Raw genomic sequence first — 17,537 nt, 5'->3', positions numbered from 1 at the left:
CAGCCACACATCTGCCCCCACCCCATCTACCAGCCACACATCTACCCCCCACCACCCCATCTACCAGCCACACATCTACCCCCCACCACCCCATCTACCAGCCATACATCTACCCCCCACCACCCCATCTACCAGCCACTACCCCATCTACCAGCCACACATCTACCCCCCACCACCCCATCTACCAGCCACACTTCTGCCCCCCCACCACCCCATCTACCAGCCACACATCTACCACCCACTACCCCATCTACCAGCCACACATCTACCCCCACTACCAGCCACGCATCTACCCCCATTACCCCATCTACCAGCCACACATCTACCCCCCACTACCCCATCTACCAGCCACACATCTACCCCCACTACCCCATCTACCAGCCACACATCTACCCCCACTACCCCATCTACCAGCCACACATCTACCCCCACTACCCCATCTGCCAGCCACACATCTACCCCCCATTACCCCATCTAGCAGCCACACATCTACCCCCATTACCCCATCTGCCAGCCACACATCTACCCCCCATTACCCCATCTAGCAGCCACACATCTACCCCCCATTACCCCATCTAGCAGCCACACATCTACCCCCATTACCCCATCTACCAGCCACACATCTACCCCCCACTACCCCATCTACCAACCACACATTTACCCCCACTACCAGCCACACATCTACCCCCACCACCCCATCTACCAGCCACACATCTACCCCCCACTACCCCATCTGCCAGCCACACATCTACCCCCATTACCCCATCTGCCAGCCACACATCTACCCCCCATTACCCCATCTAGCAGCCACACATCTACCCCCCACCACCCCATCTACCAGCCACCACCCCATCTACCAGCCACACATCTGCCCCCCCCACCACCCCATCTACCAGCCACACATCTACCCCCCATTACCCCATCTACCAGCCACATATCTACCCCATCTACCAGCCACACATCTACCCCCATTACCCCATCTACCAGCCACACATCTACCCCCCATTACCCCATCTACCAGCCACACATCTACCCCTCATTACCCCATCTACCAGCCACACATCTACCCCCCATTACCCCATCTACCAGCCACACATCTACCCCCCATTACCCCATCTACTAGCCACACATCTACCCCCCACTACCCCATCTACCAGCCACACATCTACACCCATTACCCCATCTACCAGCCACACATCTACCCCCCATTACCCCATCTAGCAGCCACACATCTACCCCCCACTTCCAGCCACACATCTACCCCCACACCACACACCTGGCACCATCAGGGAAGACAATGACCCCGAGACCGTTGAAGAGACCGTTCTGGAAGGCTCCGTCATAGCGGGTGCCATCTGGGAGTGCCAGGTGGCCCATACCGTGCTTCTGGCCCTTCTCGTTCCAGTCACCCACGTAGAGGGTGCCGTCCTGGTGCCTGTAGCTGCCGTACTTCACCACACCGCTCCCCGCACCTGTGCAACATGCAACACCAACTCTCAGACATCACAATAGCGCCAGGCATCAAATGAACAAATCCACAAGGGCCGTGAAGAGGGTTCGAACCTACGTTCGAGAAGATACCAGACGCTGCCTTAATTTTACACAAACCCGGTTTGTGTAAAAACCTGGTTTGTGTCTCGGAGAGGCTGCAGGATCCGTGTGAGGTCAAGTTGAACTCCCTACCGGTTGCAATTCTTTTTACCATGTCGTAGCTCAGTCGATTAAGGCGTGTCTGGGATCCTCTCGGACGTAGGTTCGAACCCTCATCACGGCCCTTGTAGATTTGTTCATGCAATAGCAAGATTGCTGGTGAAGAATCAGAAACTCTGACCAACAAGTTCCAAGTAGAACTACTGACCCTCCCCCCCCCCCAGGGTGCAACCCACAATACTTGCCTAACTCCCGGGTACCTCTACACTGCTGGGGTGAACAGAGACATCGGGTGTAAGGTTCCCCACCCTCTACACTAGGGAATCTACCGCTCACAGGATGAGTATGGGGTGCACAATAAACTACCACTCACAGGATGAGTATGGGGTGCACAATAAACTACCACTCACAGGATGAGTATGGGGTGCACAATAAACTACCACTCACAGGAGGAGTATGGGGTGCACAATAAACTACCGCCCACAGGATGAGTATGGGGTGCATAATAAACTACCGCCCACAGGATGAGTATGGGGTGCACAATAAACTACCGCCCACAGGATGAGTATGGGGTGCACAATAAACTACCGCCCACAGGATGAGTATGGGGTGCACAATAAACTACCACTCACAGGATGAGTATGGGGTGCACAATAAACTAATGCTCACAGGATGAGTATGGGGTGCACAATAAACTAATGCTCACAGGATGAGTATGGGGTGCACAATAAACTAATGCTCACAGGATGAGTATGGGGTGCACAATAAACTACCACTCACAGGATTAGTATGGGGTGCACAATAAACTACCACTCACAGGATTAGTATGGGGTGCACAATAAACTACCACTCACAGGAGGAGTATGGGGTGCACAATAAACTACCACTCACAGGAGGAGTATGGGGTGCACAATAAACTACCACTCACAGGATGAGTATGGGGTGCACAATAAACTACCACTCACAGGATGAGTATGGGGTGCATAATAAACTAATAAATTACTTAAATTAACATTTTTATATTACTTAAGAATTTTTATTCTACTTTTTCTCAGTAACCCAGGTTGCCTAGCCTCACCACCCTAGTAACCCAGGTTGCCTAGCCCAACCACCCTAGTAACCCAGGTTGCCTAGCCCAACCACCCTTGTAACCCAGGTTGCCTAGCCCAACCACCCTTGTAACCCAGGTTGCCTAGCCTCACCACCCTTGTAACCCAGGTTGCCTAGCCCAACCACCCTAGTAACCCAGGTTGCCTAGCCCAACCACCCTAGTAACCCAGGTTGCCTAGCCTCACCACCCTTGTAACCCAGGTTGCCTAGCCCAACCACCCTAGTAACCCAGGTTGCCTAGCCCAACCACCCTAGTAACCCAGGTTGCCTAGCCCAACCACCCTAGTAACCCAGGTTGCCTAGCCCAACCACCCTAGTAACCCAGGTTGCCTAGCCTCACCACCCTTGTAACCCAGGTTGCCTAGCCCAACCACCCTAGTAACCCAGGTTGCCTAGCCCAACCACCCTAGTAACCCAGGTTGCCTAGCCCAACCACCCTAGTAACCCAGGTTGCCTAGCCTCACCACCCTTGTAACCCAGGTTGCCTAGCCTCACCACCCTTGTAACCCAGGTTGCCTAGCCCAACCACCCTAGTAACCCAGGTTGCCTAGCCCAACCACCCTAGTAACCCAGGTTGCCTAGCCCAACCACCCTAGTAACCCAGGTTGCCTAGCCCAACCACCCTAGTAACCCAGGTTGCCTAGCCTCACCACCCTTGTAACCCAGGTTGCCTAGCCCAACCACCCTAGTAACCCAGGTTGCCTAGCCCAACCACCCTAGTAACCCAGGTTGCCTAGCCCAACCACCCTAGTAACCCAGGTTGCCTAGCCCAACCACCCTAGTAACCCAGGTTGCCTAGCCCAACCACCCTAGTAACCCAGGTTGCCTAGCCTCACCACCCTTGTAACCCAGGTTGCCTAGCCCAACCACCCTAGTAACCCAGGTTGCCTAGCCCAACCACCCTAGTAACCCAGGTTGCCTAGCCCAACCACCCTAGTAACCCAGGTTGCCTAGCCCAACCACCCTAGTAACCCAGGTTGCCTAGCCCAACCACCCTAGTAACCCAGGTTGCCTAGCCCAACCACCCTAGTAACCCAGGTTGCCTAGCCCAACCACCCTAGTAACCCAGGTTGCCTAGCCCAACCACCCTTGTAACCCAGGTTGCCTAGCCCAACCACCCTAGTAACCCAGGTTGCCTAGCCTCACCACCCTAGTAACCCAGGTTGCCTAGCCCAACCACCCTAGTAACCCAGGTTGCCTAGCCCAACCACCCTAGTAACCCAGGTTGCCTAGCCCAACCACCCTAGTAACCCAGGTTGCCTAGCCCAACCACCCTAGTAACCCAGGTTGCCTAGCCCAACCACCCTAGTAACCCAGGTTGCCTAGCCCAACCACCCTTGTAACCCAGGTTGCCTAGCCCAACCACCCTAGTAACCCAGGTTGCCTAGCCTCACCACCCTTGTAACCCAGGTTGCCTAGCCCAACCACCCTTGTAACCCAGGTTGCCTAGCCCAACCACCCTAGTAACCCAGGTTGCCTAGCCTCACCACCCTAGTAACCCAGGTTGCCTAGCCCAACCACCCTAGTAACCCAGGTTGCCTAGCCCAACCACCCTTGTAACCCAGGTTGCCTAGCCCAACCACCCTAGTAACCCAGGTTGCCTAGCCCAACCACCCTAGTAACCCAGGTTGCCTAGCCCAACCACCCTTGTAACCCAGGTTGCCTAGCCCAACCACCCTTGTAACCCAGGTTGCCTAGCCCAACCACCCTAGTAACCCAGGTTGCCTAGCCCAACCACCCTAGTAACCCAGGTTGCCTAGCCCAACCACCCTAGTAACCCAGGTTGCCTAGCCCAACCACCCTAGTAACCCAGGTTGCCTAGCCCAACCACCCTAGTAACCCAGGTTGCCTAGCCCAACCACCCTAGTAACCCAGGTTGCCTAGCCCAACCACCCTAGTAACCCAGGTTGCCTAGCCCAACCACCCTAGTAACCCAGGTTGCCTAGCCCAACCACCCTAGTAACCCAGGTTGCCTAGCCTCACCACCCTTGTAACCCAGATGGCCTAGCCTCACCACCCTTGTAACCCAGGTTGCCTAGCCTCACCACCCTTGTAACCCAGATGGCCTAGCCTCACCACCCTTGTAACCCAGATGGCCTAGCCTCACCACCCTTGTAACCCAGGTTGCCTAGCCTCACCACCCTTGTAACCCAGGTTGCCTAGCCCAACCACCCTAGTAACCCAGGTTGCCTAGCCCAACCACCCTAGTAACCCAGGTTGCCTAGCCCAACCACCCTAGTAACCCAGGTTGCCTAGCCCAACCACCCTAGTAACCCAGGTTGCCTAGCCCAACCACCCTAGTAACCCAGGTTGCCTAGCCCAACCACCCTAGTAACCCAGGTTGCCTAGCCCAACCACCCTAGTAACCCAGGTTGCCTAGCCCAACCACCCTAGTAACCCAGGTTGCCTAGCCTCACCACCCTTGTAACCCAGATGGCCTAGCCTCACCACCCTTGTAACCCAGGTTGCCTAGCCTCACCACCCTTGTAACCCAGATGGCCTAGCCTCACCACCCTTGTAACCCAGATGGCCTAGCCTCACCACCCTTGTAACCCAGGTTGCCTAGCCTCACCACCCTTGTAACCCAGGTTGCCTAGCCCAACCACCCTAGTAACCCAGGTTGCCTAGCCTCACCACCCTAGTAACCCAGGTTGCCTAGCCTCACCACCCTTGTAACCCAGATGGCCTAGCCTCACCACCCTTGTAACCCAGGTTGCTTAGCCTCACCACCCTTGTAACCCAGATGGCCTAGCCTCACCACCCTTGTAACCCAGATGGCCTAGCCTCACCACCCTAGTAACCCAGGTTGCCTAGCCCAACCACCCTAGTAACCCAGGTTGCCTAGCCCAACCACCCTAGTAACCCAGGTTGCCTAGCCCAACCACCCTTGAAACCCAGGTTGCCTAGCCCAACCACCCTTGTAACCCAGATGGCCTAGCCTCACCACCCTTGTAACCCAGGTTGCCTAGCCCAACCACCCTTGTAACCCAGTTTGCCTATCCCAACCACCCTTGTAACCCAGGTTGCCTAGCCCAACCACCCTTGTAACCCAGGTTGCCTAGCCTCACCACCCTTGTAACCCAGATGGCCTAGTCTCACCACCCTTGTAACCCAGGTTGCCTAGCCCAACCACCCTTGTAACCCAGGTTGCCTAGCCTCACCACCCTTGTAACCCAGGTTGCCTAGCCCAACCACCCTTGTAACCCAGATGGCCTAGCCTCACCACCCTTGTAACCCAGATGGCCTAGCCTCACCACCCTTGTAACCCAGGTTGCCTAGCCTCACCACCCTTGTAACCCAGGTTGCCTAGCCTCACCACCCTTGTAACCCAGGTTGCCTAGCCTCACCACCCTTGTAACCCAGGTTGCCTAGCCTCACCACCCTTGTAACCCAGATGGCCTAGCCTCACCACCCTTGTAACCCAGGTTGCCTAGCCTCACCACCCTTGTAACCCAGGTTGTCTAGCCTCACCACCCTTGTAACCCAGGTTGTCTAGCCTCACCACCCTTGTAACCCAGGTTGCCTAGCCTCACCACCCTTGTAACCCAGGTTGCCTAGCCTCACCACCCTTGTAACCCAGGTTGCCTAGCCTCACCACCCTTGTAACCCAGGTTGCCTAGCCTCACCACCCTTGTAACCCAGGTTGCCTAGCCTCACCACCCTTGTAACCCAGATGGCCTAGCCTCACCACCCTTGTAACCCAGGTTGCCTAGCCTCACCACCCTTGTAACCCAGGTTGTCTAGCCTCACCACCCTTGTAACCCAGGTTGCCTAGCCTCACCACCCTTGTAACCCAGGTTGTCTAGCCTCACCACCCTTGTAACCCAGATGGCCTAGCCTCACCACCCTTGTAACCCAGATGGCCTAGCCTCACCACCCTTGTAACCCAGGTTGCCTAGCCTCACCACCCTTGTAACCCAGGTTGCCTAGCCTCACCACCCTTGTAACCCAGGTTGCCTAGCCTCACCACCCTTGTAACCCAGGTTGCCTAGCCTCACCACCCTTGTAACCCAGGTTGCCTAGCCTCACCACCCTTGTAACCCAGATGGCCTAGCCTCACCACCCTTGTAACCCAGGTTGCCTAGCCTCACCACCCTTGTAACCCAGGTTGTCTAGCCTCACCACCCTTGTAACCCAGGTTGTCTAGCCTCACCACCCTTGTAACCCAGGTTGCCTAGCCTCACCACCCTTGTAACCCAGGTTGCCTAGCCTCACCACCCTTGTAACCCAGGTTGCCTAGCCTCACCACCCTTGTAACCCAGGTTGCCTAGCCTCACCACCCTTGTAACCCAGGTTGCCTAGCCTCACCACCCTTGTAACCCAGGTTGCCTAGCCTCACCACCCTTGTAACCCAGGTTGCCTAGCCTCACCACCCTTGTAACCCAGGTTGCCTAGCCTCACCACCCTTGTAACCCAGGTTGCCTAGCCTCACCACCCTTGTAACCCAGGTTGCCTAGCCCAACCACCCTTGTAACCCAGGTTGCCTAGCCTCACCACCCTTGTAACCCAGATGGCCTAGCCTCACCACCCTTGTAACCCAGATGGCCTAGCCTCACCACCCTTGTAACCCAGGTTGCCTAGCCTCACCACCCTTGTAACCCAGGTTGCCTAGCCTCACCACCCTTGTAACCCAGGTTGCCTAGCCTCACCACCCTTGTAACCCAGGTTGCCTAGCCTCACCACCCTTGTAACCCAGGTTGTCTAGCCTCACCACCCTTGTAACCCAGGTTGCCTAGCCTCACCACCCTTGTAACCCAGGTTGCCTAGCCTCACCACCCTTGTAACCCAGGTTGTCTAGCCTCACCACCCTTGTAACCCAGGTTGTCTAGCCTCACCACCCTTGTAACCCAGGTTGTCTAGCCTCACCACCCTTGTAACCCAGGTTGTCTAGCCTCACCACCCTTGTAACCCAGATGGCCTAGCCTCACCACCCTTGTAACCCAGGTTGTCTAGCCTCACCACCCTTGTAACCCAGGTTGCCTAGCCTCACCACCCTTGTAACCCAGGTTGCCTAGCCTCACCACCCTTGTAACCCAGATGGCCTAGCCTCACCACCCTTGTAACCCAGGTTGTCTAGCCTCACCACCCTTGTAACCCAGGTTGCCTAGCCTCACCACCCTTGTAACCCAGATGGCCTAGCCTCACCACCCTTGTAACCCAGATGGCCTAGCCTCATCACCCTTGTAACCCAGGTTGCCTAGCCTCACCACCCTTGTAACCCAGGTTGCCTAGCCCAACCACCCTTGTAACCCAGATGGCCTAGCCTCACCACCCTTGTAACCCAGATGGCCTAGCCTCACCACCCTTGTAACCCAGATGGCCTAGCCTCACCACCCTTGTAACCCAGGTTGCCTAGCCTCACCACCCTTGTAACCCAGGTTGCCTAGCCTCACCACCCTTGTAACCCAGGTTGCCTAGCCTCACCACCCTTGTAACCCAGATGGCCTAGCCTCACCACCCTTGTAACCCAGGTTGCCTAGCCTCACCACCCTTGTAACCCAGGTTGCCTAGCCTCACCACCCTTGTAACCCAGGTTGCCTAGCCTCACCACCCTTGTAACCCAGATGGCCTAGCCTCACCACCCTTGTAACCCAGATGGCCTAGCCTCACCACCCTTGCACCCTTGTGCTCTTGGCTTGGCCTGTGCAGTTTTGATCATTAGTGCAAATAATTACCTTCAGTGTACCTGAAAGTACTTTTAAGCAACCTACTTCATTTTTGTATATAGTGTTATATATATTTTTTTCATAGCTATTTCTTTTATCATTGTCTTTTTGGCTTTTCTGTAAAACAGCTCTCTTATGCAAACTATTATAGACCCAGACCTTAACCTCTTATCTAGTATCTATGACAATCAGCACTTTAATGATCAAAATTGTAGGTATTACACAGCACATGATGTAAACAATGTTTTAGCGTGTAATCACAATGTTTCTGTTATTAACTTGAATGTAAGATCTCTAAGGAAACACTTTGATGATGTTAATGCCCTGATTCAAACTGTTGACAACAAATTCTCTTTTATTGTGTTTACTGAAACTTGGATAAAAGAGGATACTTCTCAACTCTACAACATACCTAACTACTCAGCCATTCACAACTGTCGTCCTATACAAGGAGGTGGTGGTACTGCTCTTTACTACCACCATGCACTGACTTGCTTAAAAGTAATTAAATCTACAGACCCTTATGGAGAGTATATATTTGCCTGTTTCAGAGTCAAGGGTAACGATGCTGTCTTGACTGTGGGCAACCCGTTCTCGCACTTTCTTACAGTCAATATTGACTTATTAAATACGTGCATATGGTGACATACTAATTTATTGTGAATATTTTAGTTTACCTTGAAAAGCTTCATAGAAAACACCGACCTTACCTAACTTTCTTAGTATGTTAAGATAAGCATCTTATTGCTTCGTAATTACAATTATTACTGAACCTATACTTATAATAGGTTAAGTAATAAATGTAATTACGAAGTAATAAGATGCTTATCTTAACATACTAAGAAGGTTAGGTAAGGTCGGTATTTTCTATGAAGCTTTTCAAGGTAAACTAAAATATTCACAATAAATTAGTATGTCACATATGCACGTATTTAATAAGTCAATATTGACTGTAAGAAAGTGCGAGAACGGGTTGCTGTGGGAGCAGTCTACAGGGTTCCTAACACTGATGTGACTGAATTTAACTCAAACCTTAGAAATCTAATACTAGAGAACAGACTGAACAAAAACCACTTAATTATTTCTGGTGACTTTAACATTGACCTCTACGAGCCTGATAACCCTCCTGCTGCTAGTTTCCTCAACTGTGTGAATGCCTGCTTCCTCATACCCTTAATCACTAGACCTACTAGAATCACTGACAGTACTGCCACGACTCTTGATCACATCTGGACCAACATAACCTCTCCGGTTACTTCAGGTATAATCACCGATAGCACTACAGACCATTACCCCACATTTCTCCTAACCAACATTAACAAACCACCTCTAGAGGCAAGGGAGATAAGCTTTAGGCTGCACAATGAAACTGCTATAGGCAATTATATAGCTGCTGCTGCTAATGTCAACTGGGAGTCCGAATTAGGGAACATAGGGGACATCAACCTAGCAGTGCAATCATTTCGTCAAAAAACTCTGAGCCTTCATAACACCCACTGTCCTATGCTAACGAAACAAGTCACAACTAAAAGGCTAAACAATCCTTGGCTTACAAAGGGTATACTTAAATCCATTAATTAAAAACATGACCTTGAGAAGAAGTATAGGTTAGGAATCGTCTCCAAAGAATTCTCAAAGAATTACTCATCATTGCTATCTAAAATAATTAGGTTACCTTGAGGTTACCTTGAGGTGCTTCCGGGGCTTAGCGTCCCCGCGGCCCGGTCGTCGACCAGGCTTCCTGGTTGCTGGACTGATCAACCAGGCTGTTGGACGCCAAAATGAAATACTACGGAGACAAATTTACCCACACAAAGGGCAATATTAAGAAAACATGGAGCACAATCTCACAAATATTGGGATCAAAGATTATAAATAACAAACCAATACTCCTGTCAAATAATGATGGTCAGCTTTCAGCCTCTGACACTGCTCTTGAGTTCAATAGGTTCTTCTCTTCCATTGGGTCATCCCTTGCTAATGATATTCCATCGTCCAGTACTAATATTCAGGACTATCTCACAGGTAACTATCCACAGTCTCTGTACCTAGTGCCTACTAATTCCACTGACGTTAATGAGATAATCCTTTCCCTTAAAACCAAGTCTAGTGCCCTTGAGGAGATACCAACTCTTATTTACAAAAAAGCCTCCAGATCTTTAGCTCCTGCTATTGCATTGCTCTACAACAAGTCACTTGAACTCCAAACCTTTCCAGATATTCTTCTAAAAAAGCGAGAGTAACCCCTGTCCACAAATGTGGTGATCTCACTGATGTCAACAACTACAGACCTATATCAATTCTGCCAAACTCGTCAAAAATATTTGAAAAACTAATCTACAAGCAGCTTTACTCTTATCTAGCCAAACACAATATACTTAGCTCTTGTCAATATGGCTGCAGGCCCCCAAAAAGCACTAACGATGCACTTATTAGTATGATTAACTTGATACATGCCGCTCTTGATAAAAATGAGTTCCCTGTTGGGTTATTTGTGGACCTGCGTAAGGCTTTTGACACTGTCAACCACCAAAACCTTCTTCTTAAATTATATCATTATGGAGTCAGAGGACACTCCCTGCAGTACCTTCAGTCTTACCTTACTGACAGGCTCCAGTATGTTTCTGTGAATAATACAATTTCTCCCACCCTACCCATCAACATTGGTGTTCCTCAGGGCAGCATACTTGGCCCTCTACTCTTTCTCATCTACATTAATGACCTTCCAAATGCCTCCCAACACCTCAAACCAATTCTATTTGCTGACGACACAACCTTCATTTACTCCAGTCCTGACCCCCTTGCTCTAAATGCCACAGTGAATACTGAGCTAAATAAAGTCCATCACTGGCTAACTGCCAACAAACTCACCCTCAATATTGACAAAACTTTCTATATTGTGTTTGGCAATAAAACCTCAAATCAAATAAATCTCATGATTAACAATACTCAAATTTGTAACAAAGTAGATGGCAAATTCCTTGGCGTTCTCATTGTCCAGAAGCATTTCCAGGGACGCATTCTAAATATATCAAAAAAGTTTCGAAAACTGTTTGCATTCTTTCTAAGATCAGATATTATGTACCTCGCCCTGCCCTGGCGACGCTCTATTACTCCCTCATCTATCCTTATCTCAACTATGGTATTTGTGCTTGGGGTTCTACTACCCAAAATCATTTACGTCCTCTAATTACTCAACACAAAGCTGCTATTAGGACAATATCTAACTCTGGCCCCAGACATCACTCGGTACCCTTACTTAAATCTCTGAATATGTTAGACATTAAGTCACTGCACCTCCTCTCATGTGTATTTTATATATATAAAATGCTGAACTGTAATGTCAGTCCTGACCTCAAAAGCTTCCTAGAAGGTTGTAACAGAACCCATGAGCACCACACCAGAAATAAATACAGTTTTGATATTCCAAGAGTACGACTTAATCAAACTAGAAATGCTCTACAAATCAAGGGACCCAGAATGTGGAATGACCTTCCCAACCATGTTAAAGACTGTACCTCTCTCAACCAGTTTAAGATAAAAACTAAGAACTACCTAATTAACTCAATGTAACCTACCTCACCCCTACATGTCAACCCATGTCTACGATTTTTAACAATGCTGTTTGTTGACCAAATTGTATTTTTTTCTGCCATGTTCCCCCCCCCCTTTTTCATTTTTTTCTGATTTGTTCTCAACACAATTTATACTTTAATCAAAGTTAGTATTAAGTTTTAGTCTTAGTGTTTTTCCTGCCCGAAACACTGCGTAATAGTGGCTTTAGGCATTGTATGTACTAGCTCTATCTATAACTCCATCAACTTTTGTATCTTACCTTGTATGTATGTACTTTACCTGAGTAAATATTTGTATTTGTATGACCATACTCACGGTGAACCATGATGAATATACTCACGGTGAACCATGATGAGTATACTCACGATGAACCATGATGAGTATACTCACGGTGAACCATGATGAGTATACTCACGGTGAACCATGATGAGTATACTCACGGTGAGCCATGATGAGTATACTCACGTTGAGCCATGATGAGTCAGATAGTGGAGGTGTGGGTGCTGGAGTGCCTGAGCAGCGAGTGAAGGCTTCCTCATCACTCATGCATGCATATGGCTTCCCCCATGTGACCCCACCCTCAGTCCTGGGGTCACGGACCTCCCCCGTGTGACCCCACCCTCAGTCCTGGGGTCAGGGACCTCCCCCGTGTGACCCCACCCTCAGTCCTGGGGTCACGGACCTCCCCCGTGTGACCCCACCCTCAGTCCTGGGGTCAGGGACCGCTCCCGTGTGACCCCACCCTCAGTCCTGGGGTCACGGACCTCCCCCGTGTGACCCCACCCTCAGTCCTGGGGTCACGGACCTCCCCCGTGTGACCCCACCCTCAGTCCTGGGGTCACGGACCTCCCCCGTGTGACCCCACCCTCAGTCCTGGGGTCACGGACCTCCCCCATGTGACCCCACCCTCAGTCCTGGGGTCACGGACCTCCCCGTGTGACCCCACCCTCAGTCCTGGGGTCACGGACCTCCCCCATGTGACCCCACCCTCAGTCCTGGGGCCACGGACCTCCTCGTGTGACCCCACCCTCAGTCCTGGGGTCACGGACTTCCCCCGTGTGACCCCACCCTCAGTCCTGGGGTCACGGACCTCCCCCGTGTGACCCCACCCTCAGTCCTGGGGTCACGGACCTCCCTCGAGTGACCCCACCCTCAGAGGGGGTCACAGGACCTGTTGGTGGTGGTGGAGTGTGATCCACCAGACTGTTGGTGGTGGTGGAGTGTGATCCACCAGACTGTTGGTGGTGGTGGTGGGGTGTGATCCACCAGACTGTTGGTGGTGGTGGTGGAGTGTGATCCACCAGACTGTTGGTGGTGGGGTGTGATCCACCAGACTGTTGGTGGTGGTGGAGTGTGATCCACCAGACTGTTGGTGGTGGTGGTGGGGTGTGATCCACCAGACTGTTGGTGGTGGTGGTGGGGTGTGATCCACCAGACTGTTGGTGGTGGTGGTGGAGTGTGATCCACCAGACTGTTGGTGGTGGTGGAGTGTGATCCACCAGACTGTTGGTGGTGGTGGTGGAGTGTGATCCACCAGACTGTTGGTGGTGGTGGAGTGAGATCCACCAGACTGTTGGTGGTGGTGGAGTGTGATCCACCAGACTGTTGGTGGTGGTGGAGTGTGATCCACCAGACTGTTGGTGGTGGTGGAGTGTGATCCACCAGACTGTTGGTGATGGTGGTGGAGTGTGATCCACCAGACTGTTGGTGATGGTGGTGGAGTGTGATCCACCAGACTGTTGGTGGTGGTGGTGGAGTGTGATCCACCAGACTGTTGGTGGTGGTGGTGGAGTGTGATCCACCAGACTGTTGGTGGTGGTGGAGTGTGATCCACCAGACTGTTGGTGGGGGTGGTGGAGTGTGATCCACCAGACTGTTGGTGGTGGTGGAGTGTGATCCACCAGACTGTTGGTGGTGGGGGAGTGTGATCCACCAGACTGTTGGTGGTGGGGGAGTGTGTGATCCACCAGACTGTTGTTGGTGGTGGTGGAGTGTGATCCACCAGACTGTTGTTGGTGGTGGAGTGTGATCCACCAGACTGTTGGTGGTGGGGGAGTGTGATCCACCAGACTGTTGGTGGTGGGGGAGTGTGTGATCCACCAGACTGTTGGTGGTGGTGGTGGAGTGTGATCCACCAGACTGTTGGTGGTGGTGGTGGAATGTGATCCACCAGACTGTTGTTGGTGGTGGTGGAGTGTGATCCACCAGACTGTTGGTGGTGGTGGTGGTGGAGTGTGATCCACCAGACTGTTGGTGGTGGTGGAGTGTGATCCACCAGACTGTTGTTGGTGGTGGTGGAGTGTGATCCACCAGACTGTTGTTGTTGTGGTGGTGGAGTGTGATCCACCAGACTGTTGGTGGTGGTGGAGTGTGATCCACCAGACTGTTGGTGGTGGTGGTGGAGTGTGATCCACCAGACTGTTGGTGGTGGTGGTGGAGTGTGATCCACCAGACTGTTGGTTGGTGGTGGTGGTGGAGTGTGATCCACCAGACTGTTGTTGGTGGTGGTGGAGTGTGATCCACCAGACTGTTAGTGGTGGTGGAGTGTGATCCACCAGACTGTTGTTGGTGGTGGTGGAGTGTGATCCACCAGACTGTTGTGGTGGTGGGGTGGAGTGTGAATCCACCAGAACTGTTGGGTGGTGGTGGGGGATTGGTGGATCCACCAGACTGTTGGTGGGTGGGGGAGTGTGTGATCCACCAGATTGTTGTTGGTGTGGGTGGAGTGTGATTCCAACCAACTGTTGTTGGTGGGGTGGAGTGTGATCCACCAGACTGTTTCGTGGTGGGGAGTGTGATCCCACCAGACGGTTGGTGGTTGGTTGGTGAGTGTGAATCCACAGACTGTTGTGTTGGTGGTGGATGTGGATCCACCAGACTGTTGGTGGTGGTGGGGGAGTGTGATCCACCAGACTGTTTGTGGTTGGTGTGGTGGAGTGTGATCCACCAGACTGGTGGTGGTGGTGGTGGAGTGTGATCCACCAGACTGTTTGGTGGTGGTGGTGGAGTGTGATCCACCAGAAACCTGTTGGTGGTGTGTTGGAGTGTGATCCACCAGACTGTTGGTGGTGGTGGTGTGAGTGTGATCCACCAGACTGTTGGTGGTGGTGGTGGAGTGTATCCACCAGAACGTTGGTGGTGGTGGGGGAGTGTGATCCACCATACTGTTGGTGGTGTGGGGGAGTGTGATCCACCAGACTGTTGGTTGTGTTGTGGGGAGTGTGAGCCACCAGACTGTTGTTGGTGGTGGTGGTGGAGTTGATCCCCAGACTGTTGGTGGTGGTGGTGGGGGAGTGTGATCCCGACTGTTGGTGGTGTGGGGGAGTGTTTGATCCACCAGACTGTTGGTGGTGGTGGTGGGGGAGTGTGATCCACAGACGGTTGTTGGTGGTGGTGGAGTGTGATCCACCAGAACTGTTTGGGGTTGGTGGTGTGGAGTGTGATCCACCAGACTGTTGGTGGTGGTGGTGGGGAGTGTGATCCACCAGACTCGGTGGTGGGGGGGAGTGGGTGTGATCCACCAGACTGTTGGTGGTGGTGGTGGAGTGTGAATTCCACCAGACTGGCTGGTGGTGGTTGGTGGTGGAAGTGTGATTCCACCAGACTTGTTGTGGGGTGGTGGTGGAAGTGTGATACCATCACAGAGCCTTGGGGTGGTGTGAGTTGTGTCCACCACTTGGTGTGGTGGTGAGTGGGAATCCACCAGACTGTTGGTGGTGGTGGTGGTGGTGGAGTGTGAATCCACCAGACTGTTGGTGTGGTGTTGGTGGTGGAGTGTGATCCACCAGACTGTTGTGGTGGTGTGGTGGAGGTGTGGATCCACCAAGTGTTTTACTGTTGGTGGTGGTGGTGGAGTGTGATCACCAGACTGTTGGTGGTGGTGGTGGAGTGTGATCCCACCAGACTGGTTGGTGGTGTGGTGGTGGTGAGTGTGATCCAACCAAGACTGTTGTGGGTGTGGTGTGAGTGTGAATCCACCAGACTGTTAGTGGTGGGTGGTGGAGTGTGTATCCACCAGACTGTTGTTGGTGGTGGTGGGGAGTGTGATCCACCAGACTGTTGGTGTTGGTGGTAGGTAGGAGTGTGATCCCCCAGACTGTTGTTGGTGTGGTGGATGGATCCACCGCGTTGGTGGTGTGGTGGATTGTTGATCCACCATGACTGTGTTGGTGGGTGTGAGTGTTGATCCACCAGACTGTTGGTGGTGGGGGAGTGTGGATCCACCACGACCTGGTTGGTCGTGTGGGAGTGTGTGATCCACCAGACTGTTGGGTGGTGGTGGTGGAGTGTGATCCACCAGACTGTTGGTGGTGGTGGTGGAAGTGTGATCCACCAGACTGTTGGTGGTGGTGTGGGGAGTGTGATCCACCAGACTGTTTGGTGGTGGTGGTGGAGTGGGATCCACCAGACTGTTGGTGGTGGTGGTGGAGTGTGATCCACCAGACTGTTGGTGGTGGTGGGGGAGTGTGATCCACCAGACTGTTTGGTGGTGGTGGGGGAGTGTGATCCACCAGACTGTTGGTGGTGGTGGTGGGGAGTGTGATCCACCAGACTGTTGGTGGTGGTGGTGGGAGTGTGATCCACCAGACTGTTGGTGGTGGTGTGGTGGAGTGTGATCCACCAGACTGTTGGTGGTGGTGGTGGGGAGTGTGATCCACCAGACTGTTTGGTGGTGGTGGTGGAGTGTGATCCACCAGACTGTTGGTGTGGTGGTGGGGAGTGTGATCCCCAGACTGTTGGTGGTGGTGGTGGGGAGTGTGATCCACCAGACTGTTTGGTGGTGGTGGTGGAGTGGTGATCCACCAGAGACTGTTGGTGGTGGTGGTGGGAGTTGTGATCCACCAGACTGTTGGTGGTGGTGGATGGGGGAGTGTGATCCACAAGACTGTTGGTGGTGGTGGTGGTGGAGTGTGGGATCCACCAGACTGTTGGTGTTGTGGTGGGGGAGTGTGATCCAACCAGACTGTTGGTGTTGGTGGTGGGGGAGTGTGGATCCACCAGACTTGTTGGTGGTGGTGGTGGAGAGTGTGATCCACCAGACTGTTGGGTGGTGGTGGGGGAGTGTGATCCACGCAGACTGTTGGTGGTGGTGGGTGGGCGGTGGAGTGGTGGATCCACCAGACTGTTGGTGGTGGTGGTGGGTGGAGTAGTGATCCACCAGACTGTTGGTGGGGTGGTGGTGGAGTGTGATCCACCAGACTGTTGGTGGTGGTGGTGGTGGGGGAGTGTGATCCACCAGACTGTTGGTGGTGGGTGGGGGAGTGTGATCCACCAGACTGTTGGTGTGTGGTGGGGGAGTGTGATCCACCAGACTGTTGGTGGTGATGGGGGGAGTGTGATCCACCAGACTGTTGGTGGTGGTGGTGGAGTGTGATCCACCAGACTGTTGGTGGTGGTGGAGTGTGATCCACCAGACTGTTGGTGGTGGGGAGTGTGATCCACCAGACTGTTGGTGGTGGGGAGTGTGATCCACCAGACTGTTGGTGTGGTGGTGGAGTGTGATCCACCAGACTGTTGTTGGTGGTGGTGGAGTGT

The 17,537-nt window shown here is 52.7% G+C and overlaps 1 protein-coding gene across 5 annotated transcripts in view; it reads right to left on the bottom strand.

Moving 5' to 3' along the window:
• The window catches only part of rtp (MORN repeat-containing protein retinophilin), a 77,156-nt gene that overhangs the window by 17,118 nt on the left and 42,501 nt on the right, over positions 1-17,537 (bottom strand). The window contains exons 1-2 of one of the 5 annotated variants that reach the window (XM_045762621.2): positions 12,468-12,526; positions 1,277-1,472 (exon numbers count right to left, since the gene is read on the bottom strand). The exons of 2 other annotated variants lie outside the window; for them this stretch is intronic. In XM_045762621.2, the coding sequence (XP_045618577.1) occupies positions 1,277-1,472; positions 12,468-12,477 (206 nt within the window). In that variant the 5' untranslated portion in view covers positions 12,478-12,526. Of the gene's footprint in view, positions 1-1,276; positions 1,473-10,635; positions 10,832-12,467; positions 12,527-17,537 lie in introns of those variants that run through there. 2 more of the 5 variants (XM_069324499.1, XM_069324501.1) reach the window with 2 other exon arrangements.

This window comes from Procambarus clarkii, chromosome 14 (genome assembly GCF_040958095.1).
Source record: "Procambarus clarkii isolate CNS0578487 chromosome 14, FALCON_Pclarkii_2.0, whole genome shotgun sequence".
NCBI lineage: Eukaryota > Metazoa > Arthropoda > Malacostraca > Decapoda > Cambaridae > Procambarus > Procambarus clarkii.
Note: the sequence above shows the minus strand (reverse complement) of the source record. Positions and strands in the feature narration are given on the sequence as shown.